The sequence below is a fragment of the Barbatula barbatula genome (assembly GCF_947034865.1).
Source record: "Barbatula barbatula genome assembly, chromosome: 5".
Taxonomy (NCBI): domain Eukaryota; kingdom Metazoa; phylum Chordata; class Actinopteri; order Cypriniformes; family Nemacheilidae; genus Barbatula; species Barbatula barbatula.
In genome coordinates, this window is record NC_136769.1 from 10,396,684 (window position 1) to 10,414,643 (window position 17,960).

Genomic DNA, 17,960 nt, shown 5'->3' on the forward strand with positions numbered 1-17,960 from the left:
TTAAGAGCTCAGTTATTAAAAGAGATAGTTAAATTCTGTCATCATTTACTCACCCTCGTGTCATTTCATACCTTTTTTAATTACTTTGTTCTGATGAACACAGAGAGATTTTGGTAAACATTTTAGTAATTTTCAGTTCTGGGACATCATTGACAACCATAGTGAAAAAAATGAATGGTAGTCAAAGGTTCCTCCGAAGTGTTTGTTTTCCCAAGTTCTTCATAATATAACATTTTCATCCCTACTATGGTCGTGGATGATGCCCAGAAATGAAAATTGTAAACATTCTTCCAAATATCTTTATCTGTGTTCATTGGAACAAATACATTTATGCAGGTTTGGAACAACCTGAGGGTGAGTAAATGATGACAGCATTTTCATTTTTGGATGAACTATCCCTTTAAGGAAAGGGTACAGTACAGAATAAGCTCAAGCCAAAGAACAATCTTATAAAAAAGATCACAGAGAGCCTTTTGACGTCTTCCCTCAATTAAAATGCATGACAGCATATTGAAGAGAAAGCCCAGTGTGTCATCAGGCTGCACTGATCACTAAATGCGAGTGCGTGTTACTTACAGATGGCGGAGAGCAGAGTAGCATGCCCATGCATCAGAGGCATGACAGAGCGATTGACAGCAGAGAGAAGGTTTGATCGGCCACAGCGCTGCGGAGTCAGCAATCTACTCACCTTTGTACACATTGAGCGTGATGGTCCTGACTGCGATCCTGACCATGCTCTCTGGGTGGTTGAAAAACTTAATGGCCTCCGTGTACAGGGCAAAATCATTAGTGTGCTGGAAGCATGGGAGACAGAGAGCGAGGCCGTCAACAAGGAGGATTCGCTCCAAGAGAGATGAGAGCTGCAGCTAGTGTTTTTGGTTTAAACTAAAACAAATCAGTTTTTTGATAAAACTATTAAGGATTGGTCACTGATCAAGCAACCACAGTTAAAGCATGACACCTGAAATATTACATCACAGGCATGACTCACCAACCAGAGATAAGAATGCAAATTTGTTCTCATGATAATATCCTGAACTTGCCCCTGCCTGAACTTTATAGTAGTATATTATTTTAAGTTAATCTAAAGGAAATCTGTCAATTTAAATTCTTGTTTATTATTTGATGATATCAGAGTAGATGAGTGTTTCTGAATTTAGACAACATTATACAACCAATTCTTTTTTAAGTTAAGGTAGTGGCAATTGCATTCACAGTACATTACATGACTGTCTGAACAGTCTGAGCACAACCCAACTAAATAACTTGAGTTTCTGTAGAACTATTTAGATCAATATTTAGAGCAGGTTAGGAGTGACTCCTGTATCAGTTTACTTACATTACTCATTTTCAAAATTCAATGGAGTTGTCACTCCCAACATTTTTATCTGTACTTGGCCACACAATGCACTACATTTGTCTCATGTAGTTACACTGAACTGCATTTATATTCTATTTGATGATGTAATAAAATGAGTTTAAAAAACATGTCTAACATGCGTTCTATATTCAATCAGTGTTGGTGAATCAATGAATACCGCAGCACCAGATCTCTCAAAAAGAAAATCCCTCCATACAGGCCCTCTCTATTCCTGACACCAATGACTAACAACCATCAAAGGTGCCGTGGAATAAAGAACACATGGCGAAATAAGTACAACCATTTACAGTACACCAATAACTTCCCCCTATACAAAGAAGCTCTGAACTTGATTTTAACTTCAAGTTCTCATAAAAGCAATTGTAGCAATCTTTAAGAATCGGCTGAAAACACATCTCTACCGTCAGCATCTGACCGATCAGTTCTGATCTCTATCTCTTTTCTACTCTTTCTATCAAAAAACTACTTAGCTTTGTATACTGTGGAAGGCAATATGAGACCAGTTCTATTGAACTTACGCTTTTTGTTGTACTTATGTTGTTCCAATTGCTTTCACTGTTTACCTCATTTGTAAGTCGCTTTGGAAAAAAGCGTCTGCTTACCGACAATGTAAATGTAAAACAGTTGTTAACTTACAGATGGATTGCATACATCCAAAATGAAAGAGCATAATTGCTCAAAGCACTGAGATGCATGAAAAAGCAGGAAACACAGTTCTACAAAGTCACTGTGAGCTGTTAACTCTTCCTGTAAATGTACTGAAGTTTACTGCACACAGAACGCAAACAAGCTCCCACCAATACCCGCCTTCTGTTCTCAGTATGTCAACTGTCATTTTAAAACCACAGATGCCCCTGCAAAAACAACTTACCTCATTGTAGAAGAAGTGTACTGTATGGTTGTTGAGTTTCAAAGACAAAGTCTTCAAAAAGGAGATATAGTACGCCATGATTTCCTCATCTGAGAAGTCGAACTTATGCACAATGATGGAATTGACATGATTATTGGAGAGCAAGTAATCTAGGAAAAAATAAACGCATAGTAAATGTTTAGACATAAATATATCCAAATCCAAATATATTTTATATCAATAGAAATGCATAACATTTGTACGTTGTTTAGCTCTACTCACAGAGAGACGTCTCGTGACTTATGTTCTCAAAAAGAATGTTAAGTGTTTGCAGAAGTTGGACACACACATAGCGCCCGGATTTCTGCCTCAGTATGTTGAGAAAAAATGCAAACATGTTCTTCTCCAAAAAGAAGCTACGAAGAAAAGGTAGATTGCTTTATTTTGGTCATTATTATATTTGATCACTTGTATGAAATAAAACAAGACAAAATCTTAATGTGCAGATACAGATGAAACTCACTCAAACACAGAGCTGTCATTTTGATCTCCCCAGATGAGAATCTCAGTGATGGAGCGGATAGTTTCCACCAGTAGGTTTCTGTTGTGATCAGTCACTGTTGTGTTCTTCGTAAGAACATGGTACATATACCTAAAAATTCATACACTTAGTACATAGTTGAATGTCACAATCTTATAAATCTCTCAGAGGGTTAAGTGAGTCTAAGGGTTACAATTGCTTTAAAAATGTTTCAATTCACTTTGCTTTAAAAGGATTACATAAAGTTAACGTCCTAACAAATTAATCATCATTTTATTACACCAAAAATCCCGAAACCCATGCATATATATGTACAACATGGATTTAAGTAGTTAACACAATGTTCCCACGGAAATATTCGTAACTTATGGTTAAATTTCGGTTTACTATGGATATACTACAAATATCTTTAAAAACATTGTTCATTTTCAACCAGGTTTAACCAAGCGTAACCTGACGTACTGCAAATGACGCTTTCGGCGTAATGCCTAGTGAGCTCTCTGCTTATACCGCATTTCATCATTAAGGCAACGTTACATTTGTTACGTTATAAAAATGTTGTCTTAATATGCAGCTTATTCGTTTTTGAAACACAGCCCCACATCTTTACTCAGTGCTTTTCACGTATGTGTTCAGTAACATCGCAACTAAACAGCAACAACGAAATATTAAACTTTCAACTTCGTAAAGCCCTAATGAGTGATTTTCCACAGCAATAAATAAACACTGACCCGTTAAAAGGCTCGTAACGTAACTGCACGAGCTCAGCCGGCTAACGAATTAGCTGCAAAATGTGCATGACAACTTACTTCAAATGTTCCAAAGAGTGAATGTTTTTGGACTTCCCCTGTCCTCCGACCCAGCTCCTCGAACGGCCGAACATGTTTTTTATATCGCAATATCTATGTTTCAACAAAAATTGCTAGGCGAATGGATCCATATCCGCCACAGTGAAGGCCCAGAAATCTCACATGAAAACATACCTACCTGTCGACCTAGCGTTCATGACAGCTCATTACCAGCCGACATGGGATTTGTAGTTCGGAGAAGAAAGTCATAGAATGACTCCAAATGACATTTTCAGTCTGTATGAACTCAATTTCCCAGGCTCGGCATGTGCATGCAACGTTTTGGTGGCGTCATCAGAAAGCGACGTTTGTTTTTGTTTTTCACGCGTTGTTTCTCTTCGGAGATGACTTGCTAGACGTCTGCATAGTTTATACCATCAGGCTCATATATGTTTTGTCACACACATCGAGCGTTTCATAAAACGGGCGGGTTTTAGAGGATGGGTGTTTTAGCCAACCAGCCTGCTGATGTTCGAACAACACAACGAATTGAAAAGAGTGCGTTTTGTATTCGGTGTTCAACAGCACAGGCCGTTTTGGACAGCACGCTGAGCTCTTAATAGACATTCATCCGTTCATTTCTGTTTTAAAACTGATCGTTGTCCTTCAGGAGCATCAAAGGAAAGCCCCGCGGACTGCATCGTCAGCTTGACTTCGAGGCGCGTCGCGTGGCTTGATGAAAATACCAACGTTGCAGAAGATACAGTGACAGATGTCTGAGACTTTTTTTTCATACGAACTTGTAAATGATATGAAAGCATGACTGCAAACACAAGCGTATATAGTAAAACATACGTTGTAAGATACGTGTAATTTAAACAGAGATGTAAACAAACCTGCATCACCACAGTTAACTTAAATATGAAATGAATGCTTGATCTGTTTTATATACATCGTGCTTAATGCTTTTAATGTATTCACTCTCAGTCAGCTCGGTGAGACAGCATCGTGTGTTTTGGGTTCTATGACACAATCAATTTATTCGCAGTTAGATTCGGTTGAATCGTTGATTGACAAGGTTCCATATATGTTTTATCTCGGCCTGTTTTTTGTGAATGTTTTGATTCTCTACTATGCATTTTTAATGGAATACATAGTCCTTAATGTAGGGATAGTATTCCTGCCAGAGGACATGGATCAGGCCCTGGTGGATTTGGGAGTCTTATCTGATCCAGCCTCCATTCCCTACGACACAGACACTGAACTGGATGTGTTCGAGGGATATTTGGAATAACCTGATCATGACTGACATTCCCAACCCAAGCTTTTGCGGGCAAGCAGCCAAGGAGGTTATCCATTTGATTACTCAAGAATCACAGGAAAAGATGCAGAGGTCACCTCATAAAAGAGGAACTTTCGCGAATAAGTGAGTAAAGTTCAAGTAAACCGTTTTGACATCATGTTGCATGCTTAGAAATGAACAAATTCTAAGTGTTGTGTTTCCGCAGGCTGTCCAGGTTCAGGGTACTGACCTGCAACCAAGCCACCGTGCCACATGGAATATTTACTTGGAACAGATAAGCTAAGGGACTATGTGGGGTTTCAGGAAGCAGCCGGGCCAGTGTCTCTTTGGAGATCAAATTCAGGCTCCACCCTTTACTGTGGATATAAATAATACATTAGCCTATTTGTTTTTAGTTTGGTATACAGCACTCAAACCGCATTCTGTATTTGCCCTGCAAGGTGCTTGTTATTACCCTTGAGTATCTTTAGAGAGCACCCTCATACATGTTCTGTTTTGGCATGTTTTTGTTCCCTTTAATACAGTTCTAACGAGCAATACATTGAGACTAACAGGGTCTATGGAATAGGACTATCTTATGAACTGCATCTTTGTAAGAACCTGAAAATAAAAGTTATGCACAGTATATATATATATATATATATATTTAATAAATGATTAAGTTGACATTTTGTAGTTTTTCTGTCACACAACGTTAATTTAATAAAAAAAACTGTGAAACAGCAGCAATAGGAACAATTGTTGAGACGTTTATTCTTTTGTAGAAGTATCTGCAAAAGATGCAAATTGCAAAGAGACTCAAAACCTTTTACAAAAATGGTAGCAAAAAATGAGTTTTAGTGATCGAGTCACAGAAGTGTTAGAAAGTGCAAATCAGCCATGATATAAATAAAATCACACACATAAGGTGACTTTGTCAAGATAAAATAGCTTAAATAAAAAGGTTTAGTGTTCTTGCTGATAACTATTGATAAAGTATTGAATATTGTAATAAATTATGTTTTAACGGAGAAACCTTGTTTTGTTAACAGTGTTGTTCAGTATGCAGCTATTTTTATATTGTGTTATAGTGATCGAATCCGTGGGTCCTGATGATGAAGGTGTTCAAAAACTCCCCACGGAATGCAGTTATTCCACAGCCTTGGGAGGAAGAAGGAAAATAACATTATTTGCATATCATCAAAACCATGTAGATAAATAATGATAGATTAACTACCACCTGACTTTTATAAATGGCTTCCTTTATTATGTCTTTGTTTGTTCTCTTTAATGACACCAAACGTATAGCTGAAATGTTTTACTTTATTTTAAGTTGCTAGCGTCTGAGACATTTTTTTAACCAGTTCATTGTTTTCCAAGCTGCTTCACAAATAATTTTACTATCAAGAAAATTATGCAAACTAAAAGTGACTTCCTGGCATGGGATGAAAAAAATGTATTTGAATAAATGTTTTATTTATAATACAATTAAAAGCAGCACTTGGCCCATCAGATCGTTTGGGGAAAAAGAAAAATAGATGCTCATTATTTAAAACAAAGACTCACTCCAAAGACTTCATGCCAGTGCAGTTTTTCAGAGCAGCGCTGAGCTTTTTAGCTCCTATGTCTGTGAACTTGTTAAACTTTACACTGAAAATAATCATACAAACAAGAAATAATTAGTAAGAACAAAAACAGCATGTCTAATAAGTACTTTTTAACATGTATGATTATGTTTATGTGGTTTATTTTAACTCTATGACTTACTCCAGGTCCTGCAGAAGTTTCATATCTGGTAAAACTAATGCCAGTTCTTCAGCTCCATTGTCAGCAATCAGATTTCCATACAGACTACACAAGACCAAATGGCATCGTTGTTTTGTGATTCAAAATGATTTATACAGTGATAGTATTGCAAATGTCGCACATGCAAGGGATTTTACCTGAGGCTCTGTAATGAAGGGACTGATACAAGAGCTTTAGCCAGCTTCTCCACTCCAGCATCTCCAATGCAGTTCTGAGACAGACTGGAGGAAGAGTTGAGTTATTAAACGAACAGAATGTCCAACAATACAATCAGTGTGACCGCAAAACATGCTGAAACCCGAAAAAAGAAACTTACTTTAACCATTTCAACGATGCCAGAAAGTGCAGAACACCACCAAGCTTCTCAGCTCCAGAGTCGCCAATTTTGTTTTTCTCAATGCTAAATACAACATTCAAAGAGTAAAAACATTAAGCTGTTTATAGTAAATCTGTTAAAGAAATTAAAATGATATACTGTATTTGTAGTAGCTGCAGTGTATCTATAATATACATTTATGTGTATTCACTAGCAATCCATATTAACCAGAACTACAGCGAAACTAGAGGAAAAAACAATGCATTTCAATCCAAACCTATATCAATTCAAAGCAAATGGTCTGTTTTCTGCATCAGCAGACACTATCTGAATTGATTTGGCAACTCACTCCAGATGCTGTAGAGACTGCAAAGAAGGCAGGACTTCTATAAGTTTAGGAAACATTTCGGGACCATTTTGAACTCCAAGCCTGCAGTACAAAACAATGCCAGATAATCAATGGAAATTCTGTTTCTGGCAAAAAAAAAACCAATGCGTAGACAGGAAAGCACAGGGGCAAGCTGATCAAAACAGAAAGGACTTTTGCTTACTCAAATTCTAGTTTCTGAAGTTGCCCGAGGGCTGGTACCCCTTCACTGAGTGCAGGCACAAAATCACTAAAACAAAGCACAGTCTTCGTCATCCTCGTCAGCAATATTTTAAAACCAAAAAACTCAGTGCATTCACTTAGTTACAAATAAATAGCATTATTACATTTAATATAAAATTCCTCATAATTACTAGAAATAAACACATTTCCTCTAATGTATATCAGAGTCTTTACCTCATTGGTAACTTCTTCTCGCTGTGAATGTGAACAAGGAGAGGTAGGTTCTCTATGTGATGCCCCTGTGTTGCTTTCAGTGGGTTCAAGGTGAATTTCTCAATGGCACCTTTCAGGTTCAACTCATTGTTGCTGTGATGCAAGTCCTCCCACAATGCAATGGTGTCCGCTGTATGTGCCCTAATTATAAAACAAATTAATAAATACAAAACAATGCACTCAAACATTAGTAAATGATTTAAGTATTGTACATGCTCACCAAAATGATGTTATACATTTCAGCTCCACCAGCTCTCTCAGGTCACTGATAGGAATTGATGTTTCTCGCAGATTAATCGAGAAGGTCCGTTTTAACGTGGTAGCATGTTGAAGAAGATGGCATATGACATACACATCTGATGAGCAGAGCTGCGCTCCACAGAACGACAGATTGTCGGGGAGTTTCTTCAACAGCAGTTTGGCAAATTTGGCGTTGCTGGTCTCATAAACACAATGAAAGAGTTCGAGCAACCTGGCAGGATTCAATTCATTAAGCTTCAGGTTCAGCAGATGGGTTTCTACAGCTTTCCTTTTGACCTGTACATCAACGTTGCCATCCAGGATGGAAACTCCATCAGGTCGAGCCTTCTGGAAAAGCAGGCCCGTGACGAGCCTCTGCATCACATCCTGCGACTCCCCCTGAATTTTCCGTTTCTTTTGCTGGACCATGCAGTGTGCCGACAGCATTTTTTCATTCACTTGTTTGGATTGTACTGAGTGCAAGGCGCCTAGAAGGTTCTGAATGTAAAGGTCTTCGAAGTGGTTCTCTCGACCGTATAACGTGAGGATGCCACTTTTGAGACAGTAGTCCACCAACTCCGGTGAAGAGTCGAGCTTTATGTGCGTATTGTGATTCTTGAATCCTTCCCAAGCCGTTTTGCACAACTGTGGGATATCTTTCCGTTTTGGGTTAGATAATGAGTTGTTTTCCCGGCTAGCCAGCTGCAGATGCTTGGAGGTTACTTCCTTATACAACTTTGTGAGAGTTGAAGGTAGAGCTTCACCGTTGCCGTCTTGATGCTCCAGAAGGAAACATGTAGTCCAGCAGAGCAGCGGGTTGGAGCATAAACTGTAGATGTATTTTTGATTTTTGATTTTTTGCAGTGCTTGTATGGAGGAGTCCCTGAAATATTTGGTCGTGTAGACCTCTATGTCCTTGGGGGAGAAGTGACAAAGCTCCAAAAGGCTGTCCATTTTTCGCAGCACCTGATTTAAAACCTCTTTAGGTCGTGTGGCGATGAGAAGCGTGCAACCTGGGAGAATTTCCTTCTGGAACAGACCTGAGAACAACTGTTTGACCGTGTATTTAGTGTCTTTGGGTGATTTAGCGGGAGCTTGAAGGAGCCCCTCAAAGTCTTTAATGTCATCAAAGCTATCGAAAATAATGAGAACGTCTTCAGGAGAAGAGAGAACGTGTTTGAAAATAGCTTCGGATTCCTCGCAGCGGGGAGACACAGACAAATCAAACAGTAAATGTTTTAAGCTGAAGCTCGATTTCTTAAGGTCCAAATTTTTACAGTCCAACAAAAACACAAACTGAAATTGAGACAGGCTACCGCTCGCCCAGTCCAAGCACAACCGCTGAATCATTGCAGTTTTTCCCACTCCGGTTTTTCCAAGGATTGCTATTGACTGTTTTGGTCTGGGTTGGTTGTTTTGGAAAACTTGACTTCTATCCAGCTGGCTCTTCTTTCGCTCTGAGTCGCTGAGCACGACCAGTTCTTTCTCCAGACACTTGTTAGCATTCTTGCCAGATTTGATTAGGAGTTTCCTCGGAATCAGATGCATGTCGATGTAGTGCGAATCCATTGCCAGTCCCCCACGCATGGCACTGCAGACACTCCTGATGTAAACCTTTGCACGATGAATGAAATCCTTGACACATTCTGAAAAACAAAGGTTTGTGATGTTTCAACAATGGCATCATTCAGATCTCAAACAGACAATTTTTAGACAATGAGAGAATAGTTTGCGTACTTGGAACCTCTGGACGGACTTTGGGGGCTGGTTTGGAAGGGGGGGAATCAGTGTTCTTCCGTGGCTTTCCATCTGCTAACAAACAGTTGTTGGTACTTTCCACTAGCAAATTACACAAAGAAAACACTATAAGCGTCAAACCAATAAGCACTCATTCACTCACCAGAAATGTTCAAAAACAGAATTGTTAGTGCATGCAGAGACAACATTAAGCAATAAAACAATTCTAGATGTGAAAATCATCTATATCAGTGATAAACCTACTCAGGCCAGTTAATTGAACTTCTGCTTAACAAAAAAGAAGACATTTTGAAGACTGTTAGTAACCAAACAATGGTGGTACCCGTTCACTTCTATTGTATGGGTGCTAAGCCAATTCAAATCAATGGGTACCGTCAGTCTTCGGTTACCAACATTCTTCAAAATATCTTCTTTCGTGTTCTGCAGAAGAAAGTAAGCCATACAGGATTGAAAGGACATGTGGGTGTATGAATTATGTAACAATGCCTACTCTATATAAATTCAATGCACTAATAATCATTCCTGCAGATTAAATTGTTTGCCAAGGAGATTCCTTGTTAGATTCCTTGTTTTAGAAATGCAGGCTTTCCTGTGGTTCAGTGTTTAGAGCATGGCGTAAGCACACCTAGGTTATAGTTTCGATATCAGGGATTGCACATGCTTAGAAACAAATGTATAGTATAATGCAATGCAAGTTGCTTTGGATAAAAGCGTCTGCCAAATGCATAAATGTAAATGTAGTTTATTTTGCATAAAAACACAGAGCTTACCTTTTGTAGGGGATATAGTATGTACAGGGTGTGAAGCCAAGCCCTTGCTTGCACTATCTGATAATGTGCCAACTGGAAGCACGGCAACAGTGAGTTCTGGAGGAGCGACTGTGCCATCAGCTGTAAGAGGGAAGATGAGGTTAACACATCATTCTTTATAAGGGAATTTCCACTAACATTGTTAATCTAAACAGACATTGTTTTTCAACACCGTTTTTCAATGAGCCATTCAACTTACCAGGAGAAACAGGAAGTATTTGAGTCACTGGACAAACAGATTGCGGTGACACTATACAATGTGAAAAAGGAGACATTGTAACGAATTTAAATGACATGCAAGGTTATGCAAAAGTTGTATAATAATAACTAGTAAAAGTAATAAGGTCACTCTATACAAACATTTTTGAGTGGAGACTTGAAGACATGAAAATAATGTTACATAGTGTCAGCGGACAGAACAGTTAAGATGTAAACCAGGAGACCATGGGAAATCGTAACAAAAGCTCGGATTAGGTAAGGTTACATAAGACAAATTGAGCAGCTAAAGAATGTCATTTGTATTTCAGTTTTTTTGCAACCATTGCTTTTTACATTGCTTATCCCAAGAACTGTTTGGCTACAAGCATTCTTCCAAATATCTTTCTCTGAGTTCATCAGAACAAAGACATTTATACAAATTTGGAACCACTCAAGGGTGTGTGATGACAGAATTTTCATTTTTTTGGTGAACTTTCCATTTAAGAAGAGGGTGGGAGCTGAATAACTGAAAGGTAGAAGTAGCTTTTCACAGTCAAACATCCGATGAGAGTAAAGCTAGACAATTCATAATATAAGAAGAGTGACGACGACCAATCACAGAAAGTGATGAAAGAGAATGAATCATAGATAGTTAAACTTTAACCCTGAAAAATGCGAAGTGACAAGTCTGAAGATGTCTCACCAATCACATATGTGGGCCTAAATGGAACCACGGTGCTGATCAATGGGGGCGAAAGGGAACAGGAGGTCTGGATGATCTTCAGTGCAGAACCACCTGCAGGATTGAAATGCACACAATGTTTGGTGTCAAACAGATATTTTGAACACAGTACATTAATCTAAATAATCACACTCACCACTAGGGGATAGAAAAGGTGTGCTGTCAAAGGCAGTGATGTTGGTTATGGGTGGGACGTTGGAAAGATGCAATACAGGCTGGAATGAGTTTAATGAGTGGAAATTTCCCCCAGATGCAAAGGTGGGTGTACTTCTGTAAGGGGGACTTTCAAGGCAGGCTGTTGCTTCAATGAACAAATGAATATTTTGTTTGCAACTTTTAGTTTCACTTTACTATATTCAATTTACTTGAAATATTATGATCAAGTCATTGTTTCCTTATATTCATTTTTATGCAATTTAGATTTTCATTACAGATGGAGGTGTAAAAACATTGCTGAATCTTGATAGTGAAAATACAATTCTTAAAGGCTGTTTGGATATAACATGCAGTGATTACACAACAACACTTGGTTCTGCCATGTGCTTACAAGATATTTCATCAAAAGCTTAGAGGACCATTTATTAATGTATGACTTACCTTTTCTGTTGCGTTTAGTTGGTGTTTTGTTGCATTTGGAAGCGTCTTTACCTGTCACCATAAAACATTACACACGTAACTTAAAAAGTTAAACACTAAATTAATCTTTAGGCATCTAACAGGAAATACCATACCTTTCCGTTTTCTAGTTGTATTTTGGTGTGAAATAGCAGTCTCTGATGTCAGTGTGCAGGTTGTGTCTGTTTCACCTGTTGTTTGTCAATGAGATATGAGAGACACCATCCCAAACAAAATGTTAATGACATCATCCACCTTTTTGCCAAAACAAGTGTAATTTACATTGGTTCACCTTCTTAAAAATACATAAGTATTATAACTAAAACATTATAAATGATTCAAAGGGGGTCTTACATGGAAAATCAAACTCATCTTCAAGGATACTGGGATCTGCTGAGACAGGCGGAGGATGTTTATATAGAACCGGCTCAAAGAAGCATCCCACATATACATGCTATTGTTGTATTTTGATAGGAAAAAGACTGACCCAAAATGTCTTCAAAATAGTCTTCGCTTAGAATGGAGTCAATAATGTCAGAAACAAGCTGGTCTGTGAATATAGATGACATCGCAATGAAAATATTGAAATCTATACAACCATGCATCTACCCTTATGGAAGTATCAGATGTGTACATTTGTTAGTACATATTTCTAATATTAAAGCCTATACCATATATGTTATAACTTCACATTGGCTATTTTGCCACTGTAAACACTCACCAGGTAGTAGATCCAACCCCGAATCTAACGTATCTATCATATCTTGCGATTCAGCATCAGCTGTAAGACAGTAGTGCAGATAAATGTATTACTTGTATGGAATACAAAAATGAAGACAAATTTGTAGTAGACTCTATAGGGTGAAGCGTGAAGAGCGCGCGCATTTCTCTGAAATAAAGAAGTCGAGAGGACGCAGGTGTAAAAAACGCGAGGCTATCCAAATTATTATTGCTTAATTTATTAATGGAGTTTAATCAGCCTCATGTATCGTCAAACCGAAAAACATGCATGACGCAAACGCATTATAAAAATAAATTTGTGAAATAAATTAAACTGCCCCTTTACCTGTTTCACAGAGATGCTCCATCTTCATTTAAAGTTATTACTCCATGAATTGAAAGTTAATAAGTATAAAAACAAAGCTTTATAATATACGCGTGATCAGTCCTCAGATTACCCCAAGAGGCAGCTGCGGCATTGTTTGGCAACGGCAATACCAAAACTGCACCTAAACAGCTTTTACTTTCACTATAAGATGGGAGTAGGTTCGTGCGCATACCAAAGTCAAATCGTGAAACTGAATAGATTTTATTTCTATTAAAACATATAGTAAATCGACAGGTGTGATGGAAATGCAGATGATGCAGATGATGGCGACGTATGGTTTTTCCGCATACAAAGCTGAAAGCTAATTTCTTTACATTATAAAGATAAAAAAGTGGTTGAACCATGCCAACCAGTTGCATTCTTGAACCCGATTTCAGTTTAGATTTTTTCCGAGCTGGCACTCTTACAGGGAAATGCACCACCCTGGTGTCGAAGGTGTTTTCCATTGTCAGCCCGTCCCTTTGTGTTACATGATGGTGTTATGTAACTCCTGATATTGAGTCTACCTATAAAGATTGGTGATTGTGAAACCTACCAAATAAAAAAATGAACCCTTGCTCAGAGGTCTCAAATGCGTTTTAATTCAAGAGATACCAATCATTTTTGATCGATGTTTTGGTTATGAATGTGTTTTTCTCAACATGTATGATGTGATTCACTGTCTATTTACAATGCCTCACAGCATATAAAGATCCAGGAACACAAATACTTGCTGATTTATTGGCTACTTTGAATCAAGGGAAGGGCACAGACATCAACATAAATACACGCTAAGGCAGGGCCGGCCCGAGGCATAAGCGAACTAAGCGGCTGCTTGGGGCCCCCTGACCACCCCTCAATCGTTTATTTTATTTATTTATTTTTACAATTAAATAACTCAAACAAGTGATATAAATGAATGAACGAATGAATATGAATGAATAAATAAATGAATAATCCAAGACAAGAAAATTCTGATTTCCCGACAACTGCTGCTGTGTCTGCTAGCGTTTGAGTCATGCGCAATAGACATCTCGCGTGCGTTGACAATTAGGCCTGTGACACACTGGATGCGTGGCGTGAGCGTCTCAGAAGCGTGGCGTGTCCGTTTTTAAATCGGCTCCCATGTTAACAGGTTAGAGCTTGCACACTGCCTGCGTGAGACGCGCGTCTCAGGCGCGGCTCGAGCCGCGCGGAAAACGCGTGCATGCTAGGAATAGAACCGACGCCTATTTTTCACGCGACACGCAAGCGTGTTGGAAGCGTTTCCAGGCAAAATAGAATAGGAAAAGATGTTTATATGTCATTTTGTACACGAATACATATTAATAAATGCCATTTTGATGTTTGAAGATCAAGGTTGATATAAATTCAGATAAAAATTTAATTTAAAAAAATATATATATAATAATAATTATCGATTTTCAAATATTTCACCTCTCAAACAAAGTCTATTTTGCCGTCAATAATGTTGACGGTGTCCTTTATCAGTAGGCTTTATACTGCTTAACATGAAGTATAGTCTTCCACAACGCTCTCCCCATATGTGAGCAAGGATGATCCAAATCACGTGACTTGACACTTTCAAGTAGGCTACACTTCGATTTTCAACGATGGACGACGGCAGGTTAATTGAAGAGGTGGAGAAACACAGACAACTGTACGACCCTTGTCTGTCGGCGGCCTCCCTCTACGTCACCTATAGCAGCAGCAGCGCGCCAGCGCCGCGTCAGGCACGGTGCTGGTGTGCAAAGACACAGAAAACGCGACGCAGCCGCCACGCAGCTGACACGCAACAGAAACGCCACGCTCACGCCACGCATCCAGTGTGTCACAGGCCTTAGCGCCGGTGCGCAAGTGCGCGTCACTGTAATAAATGGTAAGCCATGTAACAAAAAATCCTCTGGTGCCGAAAAGAGAAAGAAGAAAAGGACAGAAAATGAGAAAAATGAGCAAGATTAGCGGTAGCACAAAGTTTGCTCACGTCACTTCAGGTACCATGATCTTTTATAAGCCATCACCAGAGCTAACGTAAACGTCCCCGCCATCAAAAGTAAAATGTCTCGCATTATTAATATACATTTTTCTCGGTGTCGTTCACGTATTGATTATATATATATATATATATATATATATATATATCAGTTTAAGTTGGTGAAAACAGCCGAAGGGGAACTTAACCTTCTCGGTGAAAGCGATGCCAGCTAGCATTGCTGTGTGTGTTGTAGTGAACGTTAGAAAATATACCTTTTATTAATATGGTGGCGAGTGTTGTAGCAGGGCTATCCTCATATTTATAGGCTGCAGTTATGCGATTTTGAGGTCATTGTTGTACAATTGTCATTGTTGAACCGCTTGCTGTTCTTATGTTTGCTTTCATTATTTAAGGATCTATTTTTTCGTAACATTCTGTGGTATTGTAAAGATGATTTAAGAATAATCCAGGCAACACGAGAGTAGTGAATCCGTAACTTTCTTTACTCAACTTTCTTCTTCTTTCGTGCGTCATTACGTACGTAAGTCACGTCTCATCACGTGACAACAGCAAGCGTTACTATTTACAAACAGTATACACAAATAGTAATATTTCACATTTCTCATGAACACAACACATTCTATTTTTGATTATATTAATGTTTGTCTATTTTTGTTTTATTTTTAAGATTGCAAATTATTTATTTCATGTTTTGTGACAGTTTGTATTCAGAAGTTTAAGAGTAAAGTATTTTATTTAAGTATCGATTTTGTATTATTTATTTTGTATTAATACATAACCTCTCTATATAGATTTATAATGTTACATTATAGCATGACATTTATGTCAATAATCTTCAAGCAAATGGTGACTCCGCGTGGTGGGAGGGGGGCCCCCAAATCAAATTCTGCTTAGGGCCCCCAAGAGGCTCAGGCCGGCACTGCGCTAAGGCATTACTGTGGGACTATTATTTGCACCTCCTCTCGCCTTGTAATGTAGGCTATATGTGTGTTGAGGCTATTTACAGCTATTTATTTACAGTTAAATGGTAACTTCAAAGTAAACATGAAAAACAAACTGTAATGTCACCGCATCGAAACGTTAAGTTATTATGTTTTCATAGGAGTACAATCGTTCCCTGAGTGTTGCATCCCTCGACGCCTTACTAAAAATCCCCTAAGTAACTGTTTAAAAATTAAATCTGTGTTCTAGGAAAATATCGATCATAATTTGCAATGTGAATTATTTTTTACCAGACGTATACACGGTAAAAACTAAATCTATTATCATCCCCTATGATTTCTCTATGTAACATTTGTGTTCCGCAATATATTAGTTCAGTGAATTGATAATAAATTCCTTCAATAAGGCACCAAATTATTTTCTTAAATTTATATTTATTTCCAAGCCAAAAGCCACACAAACTTTGTGACTTCAAATGGAAAGCAAATATGATCCCATGACACAATGCTACCCAACACATGACAGCACGCCAAATACGCATAACCTTCATAACCAAGCTCTTGCTTTATTATCCCTATCAACATCACTGTTATCTGCGCAGGTGAACTCGTGAAATAAAACATTGCTAGATGTGAACTCACCAGGACTGTTTAGAAACGCACTTAAATCCTCCTCAATGTTCAATGCCGAATCCAAGATGACTTGACTGACGTCCCATTTTTGCCAAATAGGTAAAGACAGTCTCCTGGCCAGATCTTCTTCATCATTAAAATTGATTTCTCGCAAACTTTGCCCTCCATCCTTGAAGAGAGACAGGTAGAACTGCGTGGAGAAGACTCTGGCTTCATGCAGCTCGGCCAGGAGTCCATTAAGGAGGCTGGGGCCAACCTGCAAAGCTTTTCTCACCTGAAACAGCACATCCTCAAAAGGAACCATGACTGGATGACAGCTGTGAGAGGTGCTCATTTTGGCACTTCATTTCCTCTTTGCCACACTAAAATCAGCTGAAGCCAGGCATCTTTGCTTTTGTTCCGGAGTAGAAAAAAGCACAAATAAAACCTCGCCAGATCCCTCTGTCTGATAAAGCAAGTGGTTTCACCAAGGTCTGGTCAGGAGAAGGTTTCATATGTGCTTTTTCCATAATATAGGCTACTATGTGGCTAAATGTGCTGTGCATGGACAAATCAACATCTGAATCTCACTTCTCTTCTGTTACTAGGAATTTATATGGAAGAGAATTCAACATTTACATCCCATTATGGCCAAATCCTGATAGTGTCAGAACAGTGAAAATACACATTAAGGCAAAGTCTGGATCCAAGTGCAACATGTCCTTTAATAATCCAAATAGGGTAAACCACAAAACAAGGAAACAAGAGAAATAAAAACACAGAGTTTGCACTCACACACAAACAAACACAAGACCAAACAAATACAAGTGTCATGTGACAAGACAGATGAAAGGGGCCACAGAGACAGAACTACAAATCAGACTTCCACAAAACTACAAAACAAGATGGAGGACACAAATGCAGAAAATATTGTAATTAGTTAGGGTAGCTGTATCTTCTATTTTCTGAGTCAGCTTTAATAGCATGTGAAACTAAATGAAAAAGCTGTTCATTTCAGCATCTTGAGGGGACAACAGCTCAGCGTCCCTGACTCATCTCAGTAAAACACTTTTCATCTCTTAATCAATTATTAAAATGTGTATGTGTAGTTATGCGAGTGGTTTTAATGCTCTGTTTTTGGCGTATAAAATCCTCTTGGCATCCCGCTGCCTGCA

The 17,960-nt window shown here is 38.5% G+C and overlaps 3 protein-coding genes across 15 annotated transcripts in view; 1 reads left to right on the forward strand and 2 right to left on the reverse strand.

The window, feature by feature from the left end:
• The window catches only part of clec16a (C-type lectin domain containing 16A), a 35,069-nt gene extending 31,277 nt beyond the window's left edge, over nucleotides 1-3,792 (reverse strand). The window contains exons 1-5 of one of the 2 annotated variants that reach the window (XM_079456080.1): nucleotides 3,582-3,778; nucleotides 2,755-2,883; nucleotides 2,514-2,647; nucleotides 2,253-2,401; nucleotides 689-794 (exon numbers count right to left, since the gene is read on the reverse strand). In XM_079456080.1, coding sequence (XP_079312206.1) covers nucleotides 689-794; nucleotides 2,253-2,401; nucleotides 2,514-2,647; nucleotides 2,755-2,883; nucleotides 3,582-3,655 — 592 coding nt within the window. In that variant the 5' untranslated portion in view covers nucleotides 3,656-3,778. Of the gene's footprint in view, nucleotides 1-684; nucleotides 795-2,252; nucleotides 2,402-2,513; nucleotides 2,648-2,754; nucleotides 2,884-3,581 lie in introns of both variants that reach the window. The other variant, XM_079456078.1, reaches the window with a different exon arrangement.
• Nucleotides 3,793-4,434: 642 nt separating this feature from the next.
• Nucleotides 4,435-4,981, forward strand: dexi (Dexi homolog (mouse)). Its single transcript, XM_079457177.1, has one exon. It carries the CDS (start codon nucleotides 4,585-4,587, stop codon nucleotides 4,852-4,854), a length of 270 nt encoding a protein of 89 aa, XP_079313303.1. The 5' UTR covers nucleotides 4,435-4,584; the 3' UTR covers nucleotides 4,855-4,981.
• A 618-nt stretch (nucleotides 4,982-5,599) lies between these two features.
• ciita (class II, major histocompatibility complex, transactivator) lies at nucleotides 5,600-17,285 on the reverse strand (the record flags this gene model as incomplete). 12 transcript variants are annotated; one of them, XM_079457173.1, is made up of 20 exons in its annotated part: nucleotides 5,600-6,003; nucleotides 6,409-6,492; nucleotides 6,610-6,693; nucleotides 6,786-6,869; nucleotides 6,965-7,048; nucleotides 7,314-7,394; nucleotides 7,516-7,581; nucleotides 7,749-7,928; nucleotides 8,008-9,673; nucleotides 9,765-9,839; nucleotides 10,556-10,675; nucleotides 10,794-10,844; nucleotides 11,496-11,588; nucleotides 11,671-11,835; nucleotides 12,132-12,182; nucleotides 12,266-12,340; nucleotides 12,504-12,539; nucleotides 12,637-12,699; nucleotides 12,871-12,930; nucleotides 16,816-17,285. In XM_079457173.1, 20 exons carry the CDS (start codon nucleotides 17,138-17,140, stop codon nucleotides 5,928-5,930), a joined length of 3,519 nt encoding a protein of 1,172 aa, XP_079313299.1. In that variant the 3' UTR covers nucleotides 5,600-5,927. The 12 variants fall into 12 exon arrangements, with proteins under 12 accessions (XP_079313299.1, XP_079313295.1, XP_079313297.1 ...); XM_079457169.1 differs by having other exon boundaries at nucleotides 9,765-9,866; nucleotides 16,816-17,281; XM_079457171.1 differs by having other exon boundaries at nucleotides 9,765-9,866; nucleotides 11,671-11,829; nucleotides 16,816-17,165.
• Between the last annotated feature and the right edge of the window lie 675 nt (nucleotides 17,286-17,960).

Coding starts and splice junctions, on each gene's coding strand:
- dexi (XM_079457177.1), top strand. CDS start 4,585: ATGACACAATCAATTTATTCGCAGTTAGATTCGGTTGAATCGTTGATT.